This window comes from Aquarana catesbeiana, linkage group LG01 (genome assembly GCF_042186555.1).
Source record: "Aquarana catesbeiana isolate 2022-GZ linkage group LG01, ASM4218655v1, whole genome shotgun sequence".
NCBI lineage: Eukaryota > Metazoa > Chordata > Amphibia > Anura > Ranidae > Aquarana > Aquarana catesbeiana.
In genome coordinates, this window is record NC_133324.1 from 6387875 (window position 1) to 6405658 (window position 17784).

General features: G+C 42.5%; 1 protein-coding gene across 1 annotated transcript; it reads left to right on the plus strand.

Moving 5' to 3' along the window:
* The first annotated feature begins 1798 nt into the window (after nucleotides 1–1798).
* On the plus strand, nucleotides 1799–10171 carry LOC141129904 (chymotrypsinogen A-like). Its single transcript, XM_073617941.1, has 7 exons — nucleotides 1799–1853; nucleotides 2366–2469; nucleotides 3345–3424; nucleotides 3862–3940; nucleotides 5081–5261; nucleotides 7938–8071; nucleotides 10010–10171. The coding sequence occupies exons 1-7, from the start codon at nucleotides 1799–1801 to the stop codon at nucleotides 10169–10171; spliced, it is 795 nt and encodes a 264-aa protein (XP_073474042.1).
* The last annotated feature ends 7613 nt before the right edge of the window (nucleotides 10172–17784 follow it).

Consider the following 17784-nt stretch of genomic DNA (forward strand, 5'->3'; position numbering starts at 1 on the left):
TGGACTTCCCCAGAACCCTTCACCCTGCATGCGTGAGAACCCCCGAGTACTCAATAATGTTTTCACATCATCCCCCCTAAAGGGAACAAAACCCAAATAGTGGGGGCACGTATCCTGTACAATATATTTGATCATATGATCCTACAAAAAAAAGGTGAACAATAACATGAACATATGAATGCCAACAGTGGTCAGTGGTGATTGCCTCCTACATGTTGGTGGACAGTGGAAATAGCCCCCTATATGCTGGTGGCCTGTGGAGATTGTCCTCTACTATTATTATTATATAGGATTTATATAGTGCCGACAGTTTGCACAGCGCTTTACAACATTAAGGCACACAGTACAACTACAATACACTTCAATACAGGATGGATCAGAGGGCCCTATTCATTAGAGCTTACAATCTAGGAGGGAGGGTCAAGTGATCTAAAAGGGTTATAGCTGTGGGGGATGAGCTAATGGAGAAAATAGAAGTGCAGTTGTTCGGTGGAGGGAGGATAGGCTTCTCTGAAGAAAAAAGTTTTCAGGGATCGCCTAAAAGTGGATAGATTTGCAGACAGTCTGACAGATTGGGGTAGGGAATTCCAGAGGATGGGAGAGGCTCAGGAGAAGTCCTAGAGGTGAATATGGGAGACTAGCCTAGTGATGTAGCTGGGGGCAGAGTTGTGGATGGCTTTGTAACGTATTGTTTTGAATTTAATTTGTTGGGCGAGTGGCAGCCAATGGAGGGATTGGCAGAGAGGGATAGCAGACACTGAGCGGTTTGTAAGGTGGATGAGTCTGGCAGCAGCATTCATGATGGACTGAAGGGGGATAGTCTATTTAAAGGTAAGCCAATGAAGAGTTGTGGTAGTTGAGGCGAGAGATAACCGGGGAGTGAATCAGGAGTTTTGTGGTTTCATTGGTTAGAAAGGGACGTCGTTTAGAGATGTTGCAGAGGTTGAGGCGGCAAGCTTTGGTAAGGGATTGGATGTGGGGCCAAAAGGAGAGTTCAGAGTCCAGGATAACACCTAGCACCCTGGCATGTGGGGACTTGTGGATGGTTGTGCCCTTGCTCTTGACAGACAAGTCAGGGGAAGAGGCACGTGGGGGAGGAAATATTATGAGCTCTGTTTTGGACAAGTTGAGTTTGAGGAAGTGGTGTGACATCCAGACAGATATGTCTGTTAGTAAGTTAGTGATGCGTGAGGAGACTGATGGAGTGAGTTGAGGGGTGGAGAGATAGATTTGGGTGTCGTCAGCGTAGACAACATGTTGTTGTCCAGTGAAAATTGCCCATTACATGCTTGTGGTCAGTAGAGATTGCACCCTGCATGTAGAAGGACAGTGAGAGATTGACCTTACATATGATGGTCAGTGGATATTTCCACCTACATGTTGGTGACCAGTATTGATGGCCCCCTACATGCTGGTAGTCAATGCCCTGTAAAATATTGTTGATATGTGCACCATATCATTTATCATTCCATTGTTTTGTTGAGATGTTCCTCATCATAAATAAAATCCACTCTTTAGGTAATATGGAGTAAATGACGTACTCTGATACATGGAATAATTATAGAATCCATCACTCAGCGAGAGTCTTGATAAGTGACGTTCTCCTGTAACACCTGTTTCTTCCTATGTTTTCCTCCAGCCCACGTTGGCGGGATATCCGGATTTGGCAAAGGTTTCCTGATAAGGAGGGCTAAAATTGTCCTAATAACAAGCCTGGAGCTCTCCCCTGATTGGCTGACTGAGCGTATATAAGCTGAACAGACCTTACAATCGTCCTCATATTCAAGAAAAGCAGAAGATGGCAACACTGTGGGTCCTCCTGTCCTGCCTGGTCCTGTTCAGCGGAGCCTATGGTGAGTATACATACATGTTTTAGTACATTGTAATATACTGTGTATATATATATATAGATAGATATATATATATATCTATCTATATATATAGATAGATATATATATAGATAGATATATATATCTATCTATATATATATATATATATATTTATTTTTACACATACTATACCAATGAATAATTCTAGACACACACATTCATAGAGCGTATATAACGTAATACATTGATCTGATTATATGGAAGACTTTTGGCAATCTCCATTTTATTGATCACATCCACTATGGATAAGACAATGAAACAAACTCCTGAACAATACATGGTTGGGATAGCCTGGCTCTGATTATTTTATTATTTTTTTAATGGAAAAAAAAAAGTCAAAATCCGCCTTTTTAACGATCAATTTAGACAAAGACATTAATAAGAGACTTAATGACCAAACAGACGTTGTGTTGTATTATATGGTGGTGTGTAGCAATGTATTACTGGCAGTTATAATACGAATGTGTATTTCTCAGGTTGCGGTGTTCCCACCATCAGGCCCCTTATCTCCGGCTACGCCAGAGTTGTGAACGGTGAAAACGCCGTCTCTGGTTCTTGGCCATGGCAGGTGTCTCTTCAGGTACGATCGTTTCTTCACCACATTTTTATCTTGTTCTTTAAATTGTAACATTTCTAGGTTTAATGTTATTTCTAGGGTAAGCTTAGAATGCCACCCATTGTGTAAAAACACATGCCCCTCCCCCAACCCTCAGGTCTAGGACTTCCTATGGACAAAAAATTTAAATTTTCACTGACTGAATGTTTTCATTATCAATTCTAAATGGAAAGATTTAATGTAACACAGCCCTTTTAGAAAAGCAAAGTGGAAGAAGGCAGAGGTAGGTGACAACCCCTTTTGGAAAAGCAAAGAGTAGGTAAGAAGATGTGTCCCACTAAAGAACATCAAGGAGCAGAAGATGGCACTTAGAATCACCTAGTAGCTGATCAGTAGGTGACTGGAGAAGGTACCTGTAGATGCCAATCAAACATCAGAGGGGGATGGTATGTGAAGAGGCCCCCCCCCCCCCCCTTCTATCCCCAAGGGCAGAACCTCTAAAATGGACCAAAATTCCAATAAAAGAAAATCCTACAGTCTTGCTGGCATGGATAAATAATAACAATAGGAGGGTTGAAGGTGCTGCTTTAGGTTTCCACTGTTAGCAGCATGTCCTAGACAATTAGTCATATATTCTGAAGCTAAAGGGAATGTCAGATTTAAATACTATGTGGTAATATTATATATCTGCCTGTAATCTTACATCTGGATTTGTCCTTTAATGAATATTAGGAGTTTTAGGCAACTTTGTAAAGCTTCCTGGCACTAAGCTTAGGTGGTCCGCCTCTGTGACCATAGCTACAAAATGTTCAATTTTCCAATGTGGGGCTAAGAATCTTCATGGTGTAGGTGAAATGTTCTGTAAATAAAGTAATGGCCTTATGACTCTTCTTCTATAGGATAGCACTGGATTCCACTACTGTGGCGGCTCCATCATCAACAGTCTCTGGGTTGTCACCGCTGCCCACTGCGGAGTCACGTGAGTCTTAAATGATAATATTCTACTGCAAAGTCTTTGTTCACTGTAATGATTTACTGGTAATCTGTCCATCCAGAGCCTCTGGTTTATAGACTGGATACATCCTAAATAAAGAGCCATTTATCCAACTGTCCATCCAGAGCCTCTGGTTTATAGACCGGAAACTATATAAATCCTTTTATACAATGTACAACTAACTGTTAACTCTCTTTATTTCCAGATGTGGAAGGTAGGATTTGTAGAAAGTAGAGCAATGTATATAGCATGGGTAACATAGTCTTGTACCCTTTACTAAATTACTGTAAAGAATTGACCTTTCACTGCCAGATATGTAAAATTTCCCCATGTATGGAGAGAATAAGGTTGAGATTGAAAACCATCGTCATCATGGCACCCAACCATTTACCAATGACCTGCCATGTTTGTCTTTCATCCAGAACTTCCCACCGTGTGGTCCTGGGTGAATTCGACCTTTCATCCAATGCTGAGCCCATCCAGGTCAAGTCCATCGGCAGAGTAAGTTTTTTTTATTAGTGAATCATTAGTAAGACCTCATCTGTGATACGCAGTTCGGTTTTGGGCACCAGTTCTCAAAAAGGATATCAGGGAACTGGAGAAAGTGCAGAGAAGGGCAACCAAACTGATAAGAGGCATGGAGGAGCTCAGCTATGAGGAAAGATTAGAGAAACTGAATTTATTCACTCTGGAGAAGAGGAGATTAAGGGGGGATATGATCACCATGTATAAATACATAAAGGGGGATATGATCACCATGTATAAAGACATAAGGGGGAATATGATCTCCATGTATAAAGACATAAGGGGGAATATGATCACCATGTATAAAGACATAAGGGGGGATATGATCACCATGTATAAAGACATAAGGGGGGATATGATCACCATGTATAAAGACATAAGGGGGGATATGATCACCATGTATAAAGACATAAGGGGGGATATGATCTCCATGTATAAAGACATAAGGGGGAATATGATCTCCATGTATAAAGACATAAGGGGGGATATGATCACCATGTATAAAGACATAAGGGGGGATATGATCACCATGTATAAAGACATAAGGGGGAATATGATCTCCATGTATAAAGACATAAGGGGGGATATGATCACCATGTATAAAGACATAAGGGGGAATATGATCACCATGTATAAAGACATAAGGGGGGATATGATCACTATGTATAAAGACATAAGGGGGGATATGATCACTATGTATAAAGACATAAGGGGGGATATGATCACCATGTACCCTGATCACCAAAATCCATGTACTGTATGTATATAGGTACAATGAGCACCACCTAAATCATATAGCAGCTAATGTTTAGAAATACATGAAGAAATTCAGTACCCAGAATAGAGTAATGGAAAGGATAGCTGAACCAGACCCTGGTAAAAAAAGAGAGAGGAGGAGGTGGAAGAACCCAACGTTTCGGGGGTGTAAGCACCCCTTTCCTCAAAAAAGTAGGAGGTTATTAAGCAAGGAGGTTCTTACACCCCTGAAATGTTGAATTCTCCCCCCTCTCTCTTCTCCCCAGGGTCTGGCTCAAACTACATACTGATAAGTTCAGTAGTAGACCCTGATGTATTAAAATCTATGAAAACATGAATCCTTAATATAACTTTTTTCAGTTCTTCAGACACCCCCAGTACAGCACCCAGACCAAGGTCAATGACATCGCCCTGATCAAGCTTTCCAGTCCTGCCACCCTCGATGTCCGCGTGTCTCCCGTGTGTCTTGCTGCTTCCTCTGAAATCTTCAATGGAGGAGAAAGATGCGTCACCACCGGATGGGGATACATCAATGCCGCCAGTAAGAAGATTAGGTGTTCTTCAAACATACAAAGTATTAATCAGTTAAAGCCTTGGGCATATAAAGTATGTTCTAAAAATCATCATGTAGGATTGTAGGGCATCCCTTATATGCTTTGGTCCTCTTCTCCTGTTGTGGTCATCCTGAAGCTCTAGTTGGTGAGACTCAACAATTATTTTGGGATCAGGGTCATTCTTTGTGCACCAGGTAGCTGAGGCAGTAGTTCCTATGTAAGTGATGCCTGCAAACTGTTACAAGCATCAAAGACGAAATATTAGGGCTCATGCACACTGCAGCTCAAAGAAGCGGCTCCTATGGGCTTTTGAGCTTTTTTTGAGCACTCATTTTTTTCTGCCTGGAAACTCCCATCCATGTTAGCCAATGTGCCTATGCACACTATTGCTTTTTCAGAAGTTTTACAGGCATAGGCTCCTTAAAGGCAGAAAAAAAAAACCCCACCACACATTTTTGACATTTATGCACATAATAAGTGGGTGGTGAAAAATCAATCATATAACATGTAAAAAGGAATGGAAATATGAAAAAGTCCAATAAATGTAAAGGTCCTGGAAAGGACCGGTGTAAGTCCACCAGCAGATAGGGGCTAGTCAGGGATGGAGTACACTGGCACTGTCCGGCATGTAGAGCATCAGGGATGGTACATCTTCAACCAAAGGGAAGGTATATCTACTCTTACCGGAAAAAGGTGGACTCAAATGTCAGCGACAAAGAGTCATTAAGGCAAGGGTGCTGAGATCGGCAGATCGACAGAACTCTAAGAAACCCAGGTCCTCCAAACACGACTCCAAGGGTTGTGCAGGTGACCACCAGACCGAAACTCAGATGTAGGGAACACCAAGGCTGGAATTCAGGCATCGAAGGCTGGACCGGATTGCAAGAAAACTCTCGTCCGGAAGGTTATGAAAATAAAAAATGCCTCCATATAGTGTAGGTCAAAAAAGTGGGTTTTTTATTATAAAAATCAAACATACATCGGTAAGAATAAAATCTGTAATCACAGAGTAAAAAAGAAGGGCAATTTGGGAAGCAGAAAGCAAAGTCGGATGCGTTTAGTCCCAAAGGACTTCAACTGGGGCATAGAATGCATTAAGTTAAAAAAAACCTTCTGACTTTAGAGTCACTTTAATTGATAAAGGGGAGGGGAGAGAAGTGCCAAGTGCACCCTTGGTGCAATACAGTTTTAATGATCAAGAAGTGTGAGCCCGGTGAAGACTCTATGCAGTGCAGCATGGATCTCCCAGGCCTTCTTTGAACATTCAGCCTCGCATCCCCCTTTGAATACAGTCACCTGTTTCATACACTTCCACTCAACTTGTTTTACCCCAACATCCTATACATTTATCATAACATTTTATGGACAATACTCTTTTTTTTTTTTAATTGTTGTATTTTAGGCATTCACAGGGAAGGGTGGAGCTGAGAACATTGTTTGTCTTTCGTCTCCACTTTAATTGACTCCTTTTTTTTCCATTAAAGTGTATTTTTAGGCAAAACATCTTTTTGATGTTTTCCTCTTTACTTCCTGTTACCTCTTACTGAAGAATCATTTGTAAAGTAAGGACAATCCCTTCTTAGATAGTTGTGTCATGTATTCCTCTTAAACAATTCTGCTCTCTTCACGTTCCAGTAACAACCTTAGCATTTTGGATTTCCCATCACTACCTGTCCCAATGGCCACCAAGACCAAAACAGACAATTAATTTCCCCAGAGAACACACAGACAGCAATTGCCTTGGTGGCCCCTTGACTTTAGTAACACTTTAATTGACTCCTTTTTTCCATTAATGTGTATTCTTTACTTCCTGTTACCTCTTACTAAAGAATGATTTGTAAAATAAGAACAATCCCTTCATGTTCCAGTGACATCCTTAACATTTTGGATTCCCCATCGCTATCTGTCCCAATGGCCACCAAGACCAAAAGAGATGATAAATTCCCCTCGAGAGAAAACACAGACAGCAATTGCCTTGGTGGCCCCCTGTACTGGTGGGCTGATGGCAAAAGCCCCTTTTCCTTTTATTAAAGTGGCTCTTCATTGACATTGGATGGTCACTCGGTGGTACAACTCATTATCATACATTTTCAATTATTTTCCCAGGTTTCCTTTTCAGTCACTGGGGCCTAGTTATGAAGACTGACATAATAATAATAAAAACCTTTCCTTTGGCCTCCATTCCCCTTTTTATCTCTCCAGATCATTAAAGTTTGACTTAGAAAGCTCCAATGAACTGTTGACATTAAGCATGGTATTATGCTAGGATTTTTCGGTAGAATTCATTCTTATTTGAAATTTCTTGGAAAATTAACAGAGAAATTACTTAGAGAAGTTTCATAAGTTGGAAAAACCATCAGACATTTCCAAGAGAAATGAAGCAAAATATCAGTTTTAGTTGGGTATTGGCAGGAATCGCAATGAAATGACACAATAAGGCCTTATTTGGTTGACTGTCAGTCGGGTATGGACAGGCATGATAATGATATGGCCATAATATGGTCTTCTTTGGTTGGCTGTCGGTCTGGTATGAACAACAATCACAACGAAAAGACCATAATACGGTCTTCTACAGAGGGCTGTACATAGAGATGTCTAGAGTTTAAATATGTTAGTTGCTGTTCATCCTTTATGTTAATCCCTCTTCTTACTTTCTCCCTTAGCACAAGCCAAGCCAGCTAAACTCCAGCAGGTGTCTCTTCCTCTTCTGGCCAACGCTGACTGCCAGAGATACTTTTCAACCAAAATCCAGGCCTCCATGATCTGCGCTGGTGCCTCCGGTGCCTCCTCCTGCATGGTACGATGATCTACAGACTTTCTATTGACCAGTGTTAGCTCTCCGTAGTTATCTCACTGAACAGAACAATAGCGTAGGGGTCCAAACTATTTCAAAGTGGGTCACTTTATATGAGGCAGAACAGTCTGTGTAGCCTAACAATCATACATAGATTATTATACATATACAGTATCCCACAAAAGTGAGTACACCCCTCACATTTTTCTAAATATTTGATTCTATCTTTTCATGTGAAGAAATTACACTTTGTTACAATGTAAAGTAGTGAGTGTACAGCTTGTATAACAGTGTAAATTTGCTGTCCCCTAAAAATAACTCAACACACAGCCATTAATGCCTAAACCGCTGGCAACAAAGGTGAGTACACCCCTAAGTGAAAATGTCCAAATTGGGCCCAAAGTGTCAATATTTTGTGTGGCCACCATTATTTTCCAGCACTGCCTTAGCCCTCTTTGGCATGGAGGTCACCAGAGCTTCACAGGTTGCCACTGGAGTCCTCTTCCACTCCTCCATGACGACATCACGGAGCTGGTGGATGTTAGAGGCCTTGCGCTCCTCCACCTTCTGTTTGAGGATGCCCCACAGATGATCAATAGGGTTTAGGACTGGAGACATGCTTGGCCAGTCCATCACCTTTACCCTCAGCTTCTTTAGCAAGGCAGTGGTGGTCTTGGAGGTGTGTTTGGGGTGGTTATCATGTTGGAATACTGCCCTGCGGCCCAGTCTCCAAAGGGAGGGGATCATGCTCTGCTTCAGTATGTCACAGTACATGTTGGCATTCATGGTTCCCTCAATGATCTGTAGCTCCCCAGTGCCGGAAGTACTCATGCAGCCCCAGACCATGACACTCCCACCACCATGCTTGACTGTAGACAAGACACACTTGTCTTTGTATATTATATGATTAGGTATTAAATTAAACCTAATTAGTGAATACTGAATAATTTGCTCCACCATTAATGGTCCTGTGTTCTGTTTCAAATAGTAAATTATCTTCTGCACATCACTGTTGTTGAAAATAACTGGTGAGGAGTTCTTTTGAACCCATTAATAGTTCATATATGTGTTTCATGATTTGTTCCAGAGTTCATGTTCTCTTATGAGACCCGTTGAGTTTCTTTTGTCAAAGAATACTTTATATAGATTGGCACCAAGCTTGGCCTTGTGGTTGAGAGGTGCCATCATGGTGTAGATGACCTTACGTGGACCATAAAAAGTCCAAAAATTGGAAATGTCATCCATCCAGGCCATCTTACAGTGTGTATGCAACAATTGTATTAGTCTATATAGAGATGGAAAGGATCATAAAAATTCTACTGCTATCCACTGGCTCCCTTCATAAAATCTCCCACTCGCTTTCTGCCAGAACCAATAAAATATTTAATAAATTATGGCTTTTCTTTCAAATGTATGTTAACATCAAAAGAATAAAATTGGGACTACATTGCTCTGGGTCTCATGATCCAAAAACTGGTTCAATTTCTTTATATACTGAATAGAATCCACACTCAGGTAGAAGTTATGTCCTATTGTAAGTAGATAATAATATGTCATGGCTCCATAGTTTTGGCTACATTAACCCCATTGACACCCAGTCGTGCATCCCTTGAACTGGGCATTTATGCCTTCGGAGACAGGAAGGAATTACTAACCACTTGACCAATGTGATTGGCTGTCACAATGGTCACCTGATCATGAGCCAGTCTCAGGAGCTCCCGATCATAACTAGAGAAGAGGAGCTTTCTGTGAAAGCCCAGTCAATGTGTAAGCACACAGCAAGTGTACTTTCAGAACAGAAACTTTAGACGTCCATGGATGCATACATGCGGCGCGAGAGTGATCAAGTACACACTCTTTGTCGAAGCGCATACGTGTTGTTTTGTCGGCAAGTGATTACTTGAGAACTCTTCTGTAATTCTTCATTTTGCTTCTTTTCAGGGTGACTCTGGTGGACCCCTTGTGTGCCAGAGGAACGGAGCCTGGACCCTGGCCGGTGTTGTCTCCTTTGGCAGCTCTTCCTGCTCTCCATCTTCTCCCGGAGTCTACGCCCGCGTCACCGCCCTCAGATCCTGGGTGGACCAGACTGTTGCCGCCAACTAAATACCATCCAATGTCCTGATACTCAATAAAGTAACTTTTGCATCCTAATATGACTTGGGATTTTCTTGAGATTCATTCACAAAATAAACAACAAAACATATTAAACAAATGATATAAATGAGATGATTAAAACTTATAAAATCTTTACATTTCTTAAGGTGATGACAGTTTGTGATTCTGTTCCATTCACAGTTTATCTCTCCCCAACTTCCACATTTTACTCCTGCACAGTGGTGGCTGGTGCTCCAAATTTTTTGGGGGGCGCAAACAAACTAAAAAACACTGAACCCCCCATCAATTGCAGCCTCACTGTGCCCATCAAATGCAGCCATTGTGCCCATCAAATGCAGCCACTTGTGCCCATTATATGCAGCCACTTGTGCCCATCAAATGCAGCCATTGTGCCCATCAAATGCAGCCACTTGTGCCGATATAATCAGCTTTGCTCTATTATGTGTGTGCAGGTTCTGGAAGCTTCCATTGCCCAGTCAAGAATGTTTGCATTTAGCTTGGTGTCCAGGGGAAATTGTAAAAACAATTTTTACGCTGTGTCCATATGAACCTTTCTTTGTATTCTGCAGATCTAGACTAGACCACCATGACAGCAATATTCAAACAGTAGGGCCCAGTGTCACAAAGGTCTAATTATACTTTAAGGTCCTCCTCACTTCTGTTCAATGCCTTGCAGTGTGTTATCACCCACTCATCAACCTTCATTATTTTACATGTCAATGTGCAATCAGGCTGCCCAGTCATTTTTACAGATCTTCCAACACACCACAACACACATAGCTTTATATAGGAACCTTTTTTCATCACAGCATAACACAAATCTTCAAATTTGTCCTTCATTGTTAAAAAATGAAGGCCGTTCCTTTGGAAAAATTTCAATCTAGTTACTGTAGGTTTCATAAATTCTGACCTTTGTAATGAAGGCTTTAAAGATTTGTTGCAAAGATGTTTGCTGTTTCCATCATCTGTGTCCAAAGCAAAGGCACCAATATACAATTTCCTGGTGAAAAAGTAACTTGCCAGTGAAGCCCTGAAGTCTTGGAAGGAGAGACCGGCTGAGATGAAGCAGAAATACATTTGGACTCTGGAGCCTCAGAGAACTTACCATTGAGGTAAAGACACTGGTACTCTGCAGTGAGATCCTCCCAGTGTTGCATTATCTCGCCCAGGTCTGGCCCTCGTGAAGTCAAAACAGGCAAGGCCATAACCAGATCAGTGTTTTACTCCACCTGGGACTCCAAAATGGTCAGAGTAAAGTAGGCAGTCATGTTCAAGAAGCCCTTCAAAGGTGGTAACAGTGTGTCCGACATTGATACTCAACTGAGGGTTTTCATCACTTGCAACTGCATGGAACTTTGATTGATCAAACAGTGGACTCTAGTGGAAGCTCCATGTCCCAATTTTCCCCTGGCCTCTTTGGAGGTCCCTTGGATGGCACAAATGGGACATTCCCTACAACTGGTGCACTCTGTGAAGCAAGTGCTAGCAGGAATAAGCCTGACCTGTAGCAGCCAACAACTGTCTACAAGTTGATCAGAGAAGAGGGCACAGTGGAGTCTGTTCATGGCCTACCTCTAGCCACTTGCAAGGTGGTCTGGAGAAATGTTTCTTCAAAGAGACTCAACACACACAGAATCAGGCCCTGACCGTTACAACCCTGGCAAACTGACAACACTAGAAATCTCAAGAGACATTGCCGTGCTCTTGAACGACTGTGGCGTAAAACCAAATACCTGCAAGACTTCACCCTATATAAATCTGCCCTTCTAAAATACAATTCATGCCTCCATGCTGCCAAACAAGCCTACTTTGTCTCTCTTATTAATACTTTGTCATCCAGTCCCCATTGGCTCTTCTCAACCTTTAACTCTCTGCTTCGTCCCCCACCCCCTCTACCCACTAACTCACTCACTGCCCAAGAGATTGTCAATCACTTCAAAGACAAGATTGATGCAATTCATGAGGACACCTCCACTGTGAGTACATCTTCCCCACCGAAAATAACTTGTTTAACAGTACAATCAAAACTCTCCTCTTTTGAATTGGCTACTACTGAAGAGGTTACAAAACTTTTCTCAGATGCCCACTTAACCAATTGTTCCTTGGATTCTGTTCCCTTACAACTACTACAGTCACCCTCTTCTTCTATCCTATGCTCCCTCACCCACATCTTCAATCTCTTCCTCTCTAGTGGCACCTTCCCCTCCCCTCTAAAACATGCGCAGATCACTCCCATTCTTAAAAAGCCCTCACTGGACCCCACCAACCTGAACAACTTAAGACCCATCTCATTGATTGAGGGAGGAGCCGGATGTGGGCGTCTTGTAGGGTCCGATGCTAGTCCTGGGATGAGGGGTATGCCTGGAGCCTCTCCTCCCGTGATCCTGGCTCTGGCCTCGGGCTAGATGCAGATCGTCCCCCCCCTGGGTTTACCCCCCAACCCGGTACCTTCGACCCCCTCCCCCTCGGATATCCCTGACGGAAGTTCGGCGTCCTCTGGGCCTTGATTCTGGGTATAAAGTATCTCTGGCACTCTGTGTTGTCAGAAGAGGAAGAGCCACCTGCTGGAGTTTATCTGGCTTAGCTAGTGCTGAGAGAGAAAGGGAGAAGATGGATTAACACAAAAGATGGACAGCAATTAACATATATAAGCTCTAGACATCTTCATGTATAGCTTTCCGTAGAAGACCACATTGTGGCCATGTCATTGTGATGTCTGTCCATACCAGACTGAAACTGATATTTTTTTTTTACCCCATTTTTACTGGACAGTTTTTCTGTGCCGTATACCAGTGCCACCTATCAGTGCCCATCAGTGCCACTTATCAGTGCCCATAAGTGCCACCTCATCAGTGCCCATCAGTGCCAACTTATCAGTGCCCGTCATTGAAGGAGAAAACTTACTTATTTACAACAATTTTTACAGGAACAAAGAAAAACTTGTTTTTTTTTCAAAATTTTCGATTTTTTTTTATTTGTTGCGCAAAAAATAAAAACCACAGAGGTGATCAAATACCACCAAAAGAAAGCTCTATTTGTGGGAACAAAATGATAAGAATTTACTTTGGGTACAGTGTAGCATGACCGCGCCATTGTCATTCAAATTGCGACAGCGCTGAAAGCTGAAAATTGGCTTGGGCAGGAAGGTGTCTAAATGCCCGGCTTTGAAGTGGTTAAAAGAAACCACACCCCCCCATTGTAATCCATGCATCCGGCACCCTGCATGTAGATAAGGGGGCCGGACGCATGGATGGGGGGGACAGCGCCTATGCGCCCCTAATGGACAGGCCTGACCCGATGGATTGACATTTTCTGCTTTTCATGGATATAAGGATGATTGTAAGGTCTGTTCAGCTTATATACGCTCAGTCAGCCAATCAGGTGAGAGCTCCAGGCTTGTTATTAAGATAATTTTAGCTCTCCTTATCAGGAAACTTTTAACAAATCCGGATATTCCACCAACTTGGGCTGAAGAAAAAGATATGAGGAAACAGGTGTTACAGGAGAACGTCACTTATCAAGACTCTCGCTGAGTGATGAAATCTATAATTAGTTGAGGTATCTGAGCACACCTTTTTCCACCATATTACATAAAGAGTGGATTTTATTTATGACGTGGAACATCTCAAAACTCAATAAATATTGTGGTTCCAAAATACAAACTTTTCACCACTAAACACACACAGGTCTTGGATTCCAGGATCTACCCAACGCTTCCAACATGTCTTCTAATAAGAAATTCTTTTTCAGTTGGGACAAATCCATCATAGACCATGGGCTCCCCTCCTCCACCTCAGCTCAACAGTTTGTTATGGTTGCCACCTCATCCCTTTAAACCCGAACACATATAATAATTACACGGGTTCTGTGGCTGATTAAGGTGGTAATTAAATTCACTCGGTGCCTTATCTGCATTTAAGTAGCCTCAGAACCCGTGTAATTCAAAGGTGTTCCGGGTTTAAAGGGATGAGGTGGCATCTCTATAGTTTGTAGATCTCACCTCTGTTGAGAAGAAGCTCCAGCACATGACAAAACAAGGAGAAATAACGGCACACACCAGCATTTATATAGATAAACTCTAATGCCCTGTACACACGACCGGTTTTGCCATCGGAATAAACTCTGAAGGTTTCTCCGACGGAGTTCCGACTGAATTCCGCTCAAGCTGTCTTGCCTACACGCGGTCACACCAAAGTCCGACCGTCCAGAACGATGTGACGTACAACACGCAACGACGGGACTAGAAAAAGGAAGTTCAATAGCCAGTAGCCAATAGCTTCCGTCACGTACTTGCTTCAGAGCATGCGTCGTTTTTGGTCCGTCGGAACAGCATACAGACGAGCGGTTTTCCCGATAGGAATTAGTTCCATCAGAAAAATTTAGAACATAAAAAAAAACATATAAAATTGATGCGCTCTAATATATGATCAGTCAGCATAAAATAATGTGCAAAATGTGGATATAATGGACCCAAACCATTACAATAAATATGTGCAAAGCCTGTAATAAAATGATTATTTAAATAATCCTGGTGCTAGTGCATCCACATAAATCTGCCACAGTGCTAGATACTACTGTGCAAAATCATAAATTATACCACTCTGATTATAAACATAACTGACAAGTGTACAGAATAGCAAAATCCTGGCGCTGTTGCACACAAAAAAACGCCACAATAATAAATTATAATGTGAAAAAAACTATTTTGTGAAAACCACACCAAAAAACGCCACAATGCTAAAATGTGAGAAAAAAATATAAAAACCACTCTAGTGTATGTTGCCAGTATGTGCAATCATAGGGAGAAACTTTTCAGTGAAGATATATTAATCCGGAATCTGAATGAAATTGTCCCAGCAGTTAATATGCCTTACTAGGTTGAATTAATTAATTAATTAAAGTTCGTTGTTCATGATTTGTTTTAACATCCTGCTTCAGCCATATTCATGTTGGTCATCTAGTTCTCAACACCGGCGATTTTATGAAAAACAAGCAGAGAAATGCATCATTGCGTGGTGAACTGGATAAAAGGACACAAGCAAACTACTCAGAGATACACTCACGTGCGCCCGGTTGTGTAAAAGCATATAAGTATGCAGATTGCAGTCAGCCGCTGTGGACGAAACTTTACTCAAAAGACCGCTGCAGTTCAACTCCAAGTGTCAAACTGCAGAAAGCATCCTAGGCTCCTCCCACGCATTGCGTCACTGTCACGTGACTTTCTCAAGGATCCTTGAGGGTTAATCCTTTTGAAACCAAGTCGTTGTAATCAGGGTTTTGGGGCTCTTTCCCACCCAAAGTCTCTATGAGCTTCAGAATTCCAGGTCCCAAATGAGGACTTACCAATCCTTAGGCTGCGTACACAAAAGTCCGACGGCCATTCCGGCGGACTTTCGTCAGACTTTTGATGGACTTCCGACTTACTTTTGAACGAACGGACTTGCCTACACACGATCACACCAAAGTCCGACGGATTCGTACGTGATGAGGTACGACCGGACTAAAATAAGGAAGTTAATAGCCAGTAGCCAATAGCTGCCCTAGCGTGGGTATTCGTCCGTCGGACCAGCATACAGACGAGCGGATTTTTCGACCGGACTCGAGTCCGTCGGAAAGATTTGAAGCATGTTTCAAATCTAAAGTCCGTCTGATTTTCGACTGGAAAAGTCCGCTGAAGGTCCGATGAAGCCCACACACGATCGGATTGTCCGCCGGACTCGGTCCGTCGGACCAGTCCGGTCGAAAAGTCCTCTCGTGTGTACGCTGCATTAGTGTACTCTAATTCAGTCTTCTCCTCTCCAACTGGACTTCCCCAGAACCCTTCACCCTGCATGCGTGAGAACCCCCGAGTACTCAATAATGTTTTCACATCATCCTCCCTAAAGGGAACAAAACCCAAATAGTGGGGGCACGTATCCTGTACAATATATTTGATCATATGATCCTACAAAAAAAAGGTGAACAATAACATGAACATATGAATGCCAACAGTGGTCAGTGGTGATTGCCTCCTACATGTTGGTGGACAGTGGAAATAGCCCCCTATATGCTGGTGGCCTGCGGAGATTGTCCTCTACTATTATTATTATATAGGATTTATATAGTGCCGACAGTTTGCGCAGCGCTTTACAACATTAAGGCACACAGTACAATTACAATACACTTCAATACAGGAGGGATCAGAGGGCCCTATTCATTAGAGCTTACAATCTAGGAGGGAGGGTCAAGTGATCTAAAAGGGTTATAGCTGTGGGGGATGAGCTGATGAAGAAAATAGAAGTGCAGTTGTTAGGTGGAGGGAGGATAGGCTTCTCTGAAGAAAAAAGTTTTCAGGGATCGCCTAAAAGTGGATAGATTTACAGACAGTCTGACAGATTGGGGTAGGGAATTCCAGAGGATGGGAGAGGCTCAGGAGAAGTCCTAGAGGTGAATATGGGAGACTAGCCTAGTGATGTAGCTGGGGGCAGAGTTGTGGATGGCTTTGTAACGTATTGTTTTGAATTTAATTTGTTGGGCGAGTGGCAGCCAATGGGGGGATTGGCAGAGAGGGGTAGCAGACACTGAGCGGTTTGTAAGGTGGATGAGTCTGGCAGCAGCATTCATGATGGACTGAAGGGGGATAGTCTATTTAAAGGTAAGCCAATGAAGAGTTGCGGTAGTTGAGGCGAGAGATAACCGGGGAGTGAATCAGGAGTTTTGTGGTTTCATTGGTTAGAAAGGGACGTCGTTTAGAGATGTTGCAGAGGTTGAGGCGGCAAGCTTTGGTAAGGGATTGGATGTGGGGCCAAAAGGAGAGTTCAGAGTCCAGGATAACACCTAGCACCCTGACATGTGGGGACTTGTGGATGGTTGTGCCCTTGCTCTTGACAGACAAGTCAGGGGAAGAGGCACGTGGGGGAGGAAATATTATGAGCTCGGTTTTGGACAAGTTGAGTTTGAGGAAGTGGTGTGACATCCAGACAGATATGTCTGTTAGTAAGTTGGTGATGCGTGAGGAGACTGATGGAGTGAGTTGAGGGGTGGAGAGATAGATTTGGGTGTCGTCAGCGTAGACAACATGTTGTTGTCCAGTGAAAATTGCCCATTACATGCTTGTGGTCAGTAGAGATTGCACCCTGCATGTAGAAGGACAGTGAGAGATTGACCTTACATATGATGGTCAGTGGAGATTTCCACCTACATGTTAGTGACCAGTATTGATGGCCCCCTACATGCTGGTAGTCAATGCCCTGTAAAATATTGTTGATATGTGCACAATATCATTTATCATTCCATTGTTTTGTTGAGATGTTCCTCATCATAAATAAAATCCACTCTTTGTGCAATATGGAGTAAATGACGTACTCTGATACATGGAATAATTATAGAATCCATCACTCAGCGAGAGTCTTGATAAGTGACGTTCTCCTGTAACACCTGTTTCTTCCTATGTTTTCCTCCAGCCCACGTTGGCGGGATATCCGGATTTGGCAAAGGTTTCCTGATAAGGAGGGCTAAAATTGTCCTAATAACAAGCCTGGAGCTCTCCCCTGATTGGCTGACTGAGCGTATATAAGCTGAACAGACTTTACAATCGTCCTCATATCCAAGAAAAGCAGAAG

What these genes read in the sequence shown, in the direction of transcription:
- LOC141129904 (XM_073617941.1), top strand. Translation starts at nt 1,799, where the DNA reads ATGGCAACACTGTGGGTCCTCCTGTCCTGCCTGGTCCTGTTCAGCGGA. An exon ending in CCTGTTCAGCGGAGCCTATG is followed by an intron (nt 1,854 to 2,365) that starts GTGAGTATACAT and finishes TGTATTTCTCAG; the next exon opens with GTTGCGGTGTTCCCACCATC. An exon ending in CATGGCAGGTGTCTCTTCAG is followed by an intron (nt 2,470 to 3,344) that starts GTACGATCGTTT and finishes CTTCTTCTATAG; the next exon opens with GATAGCACTGGATTCCACTA.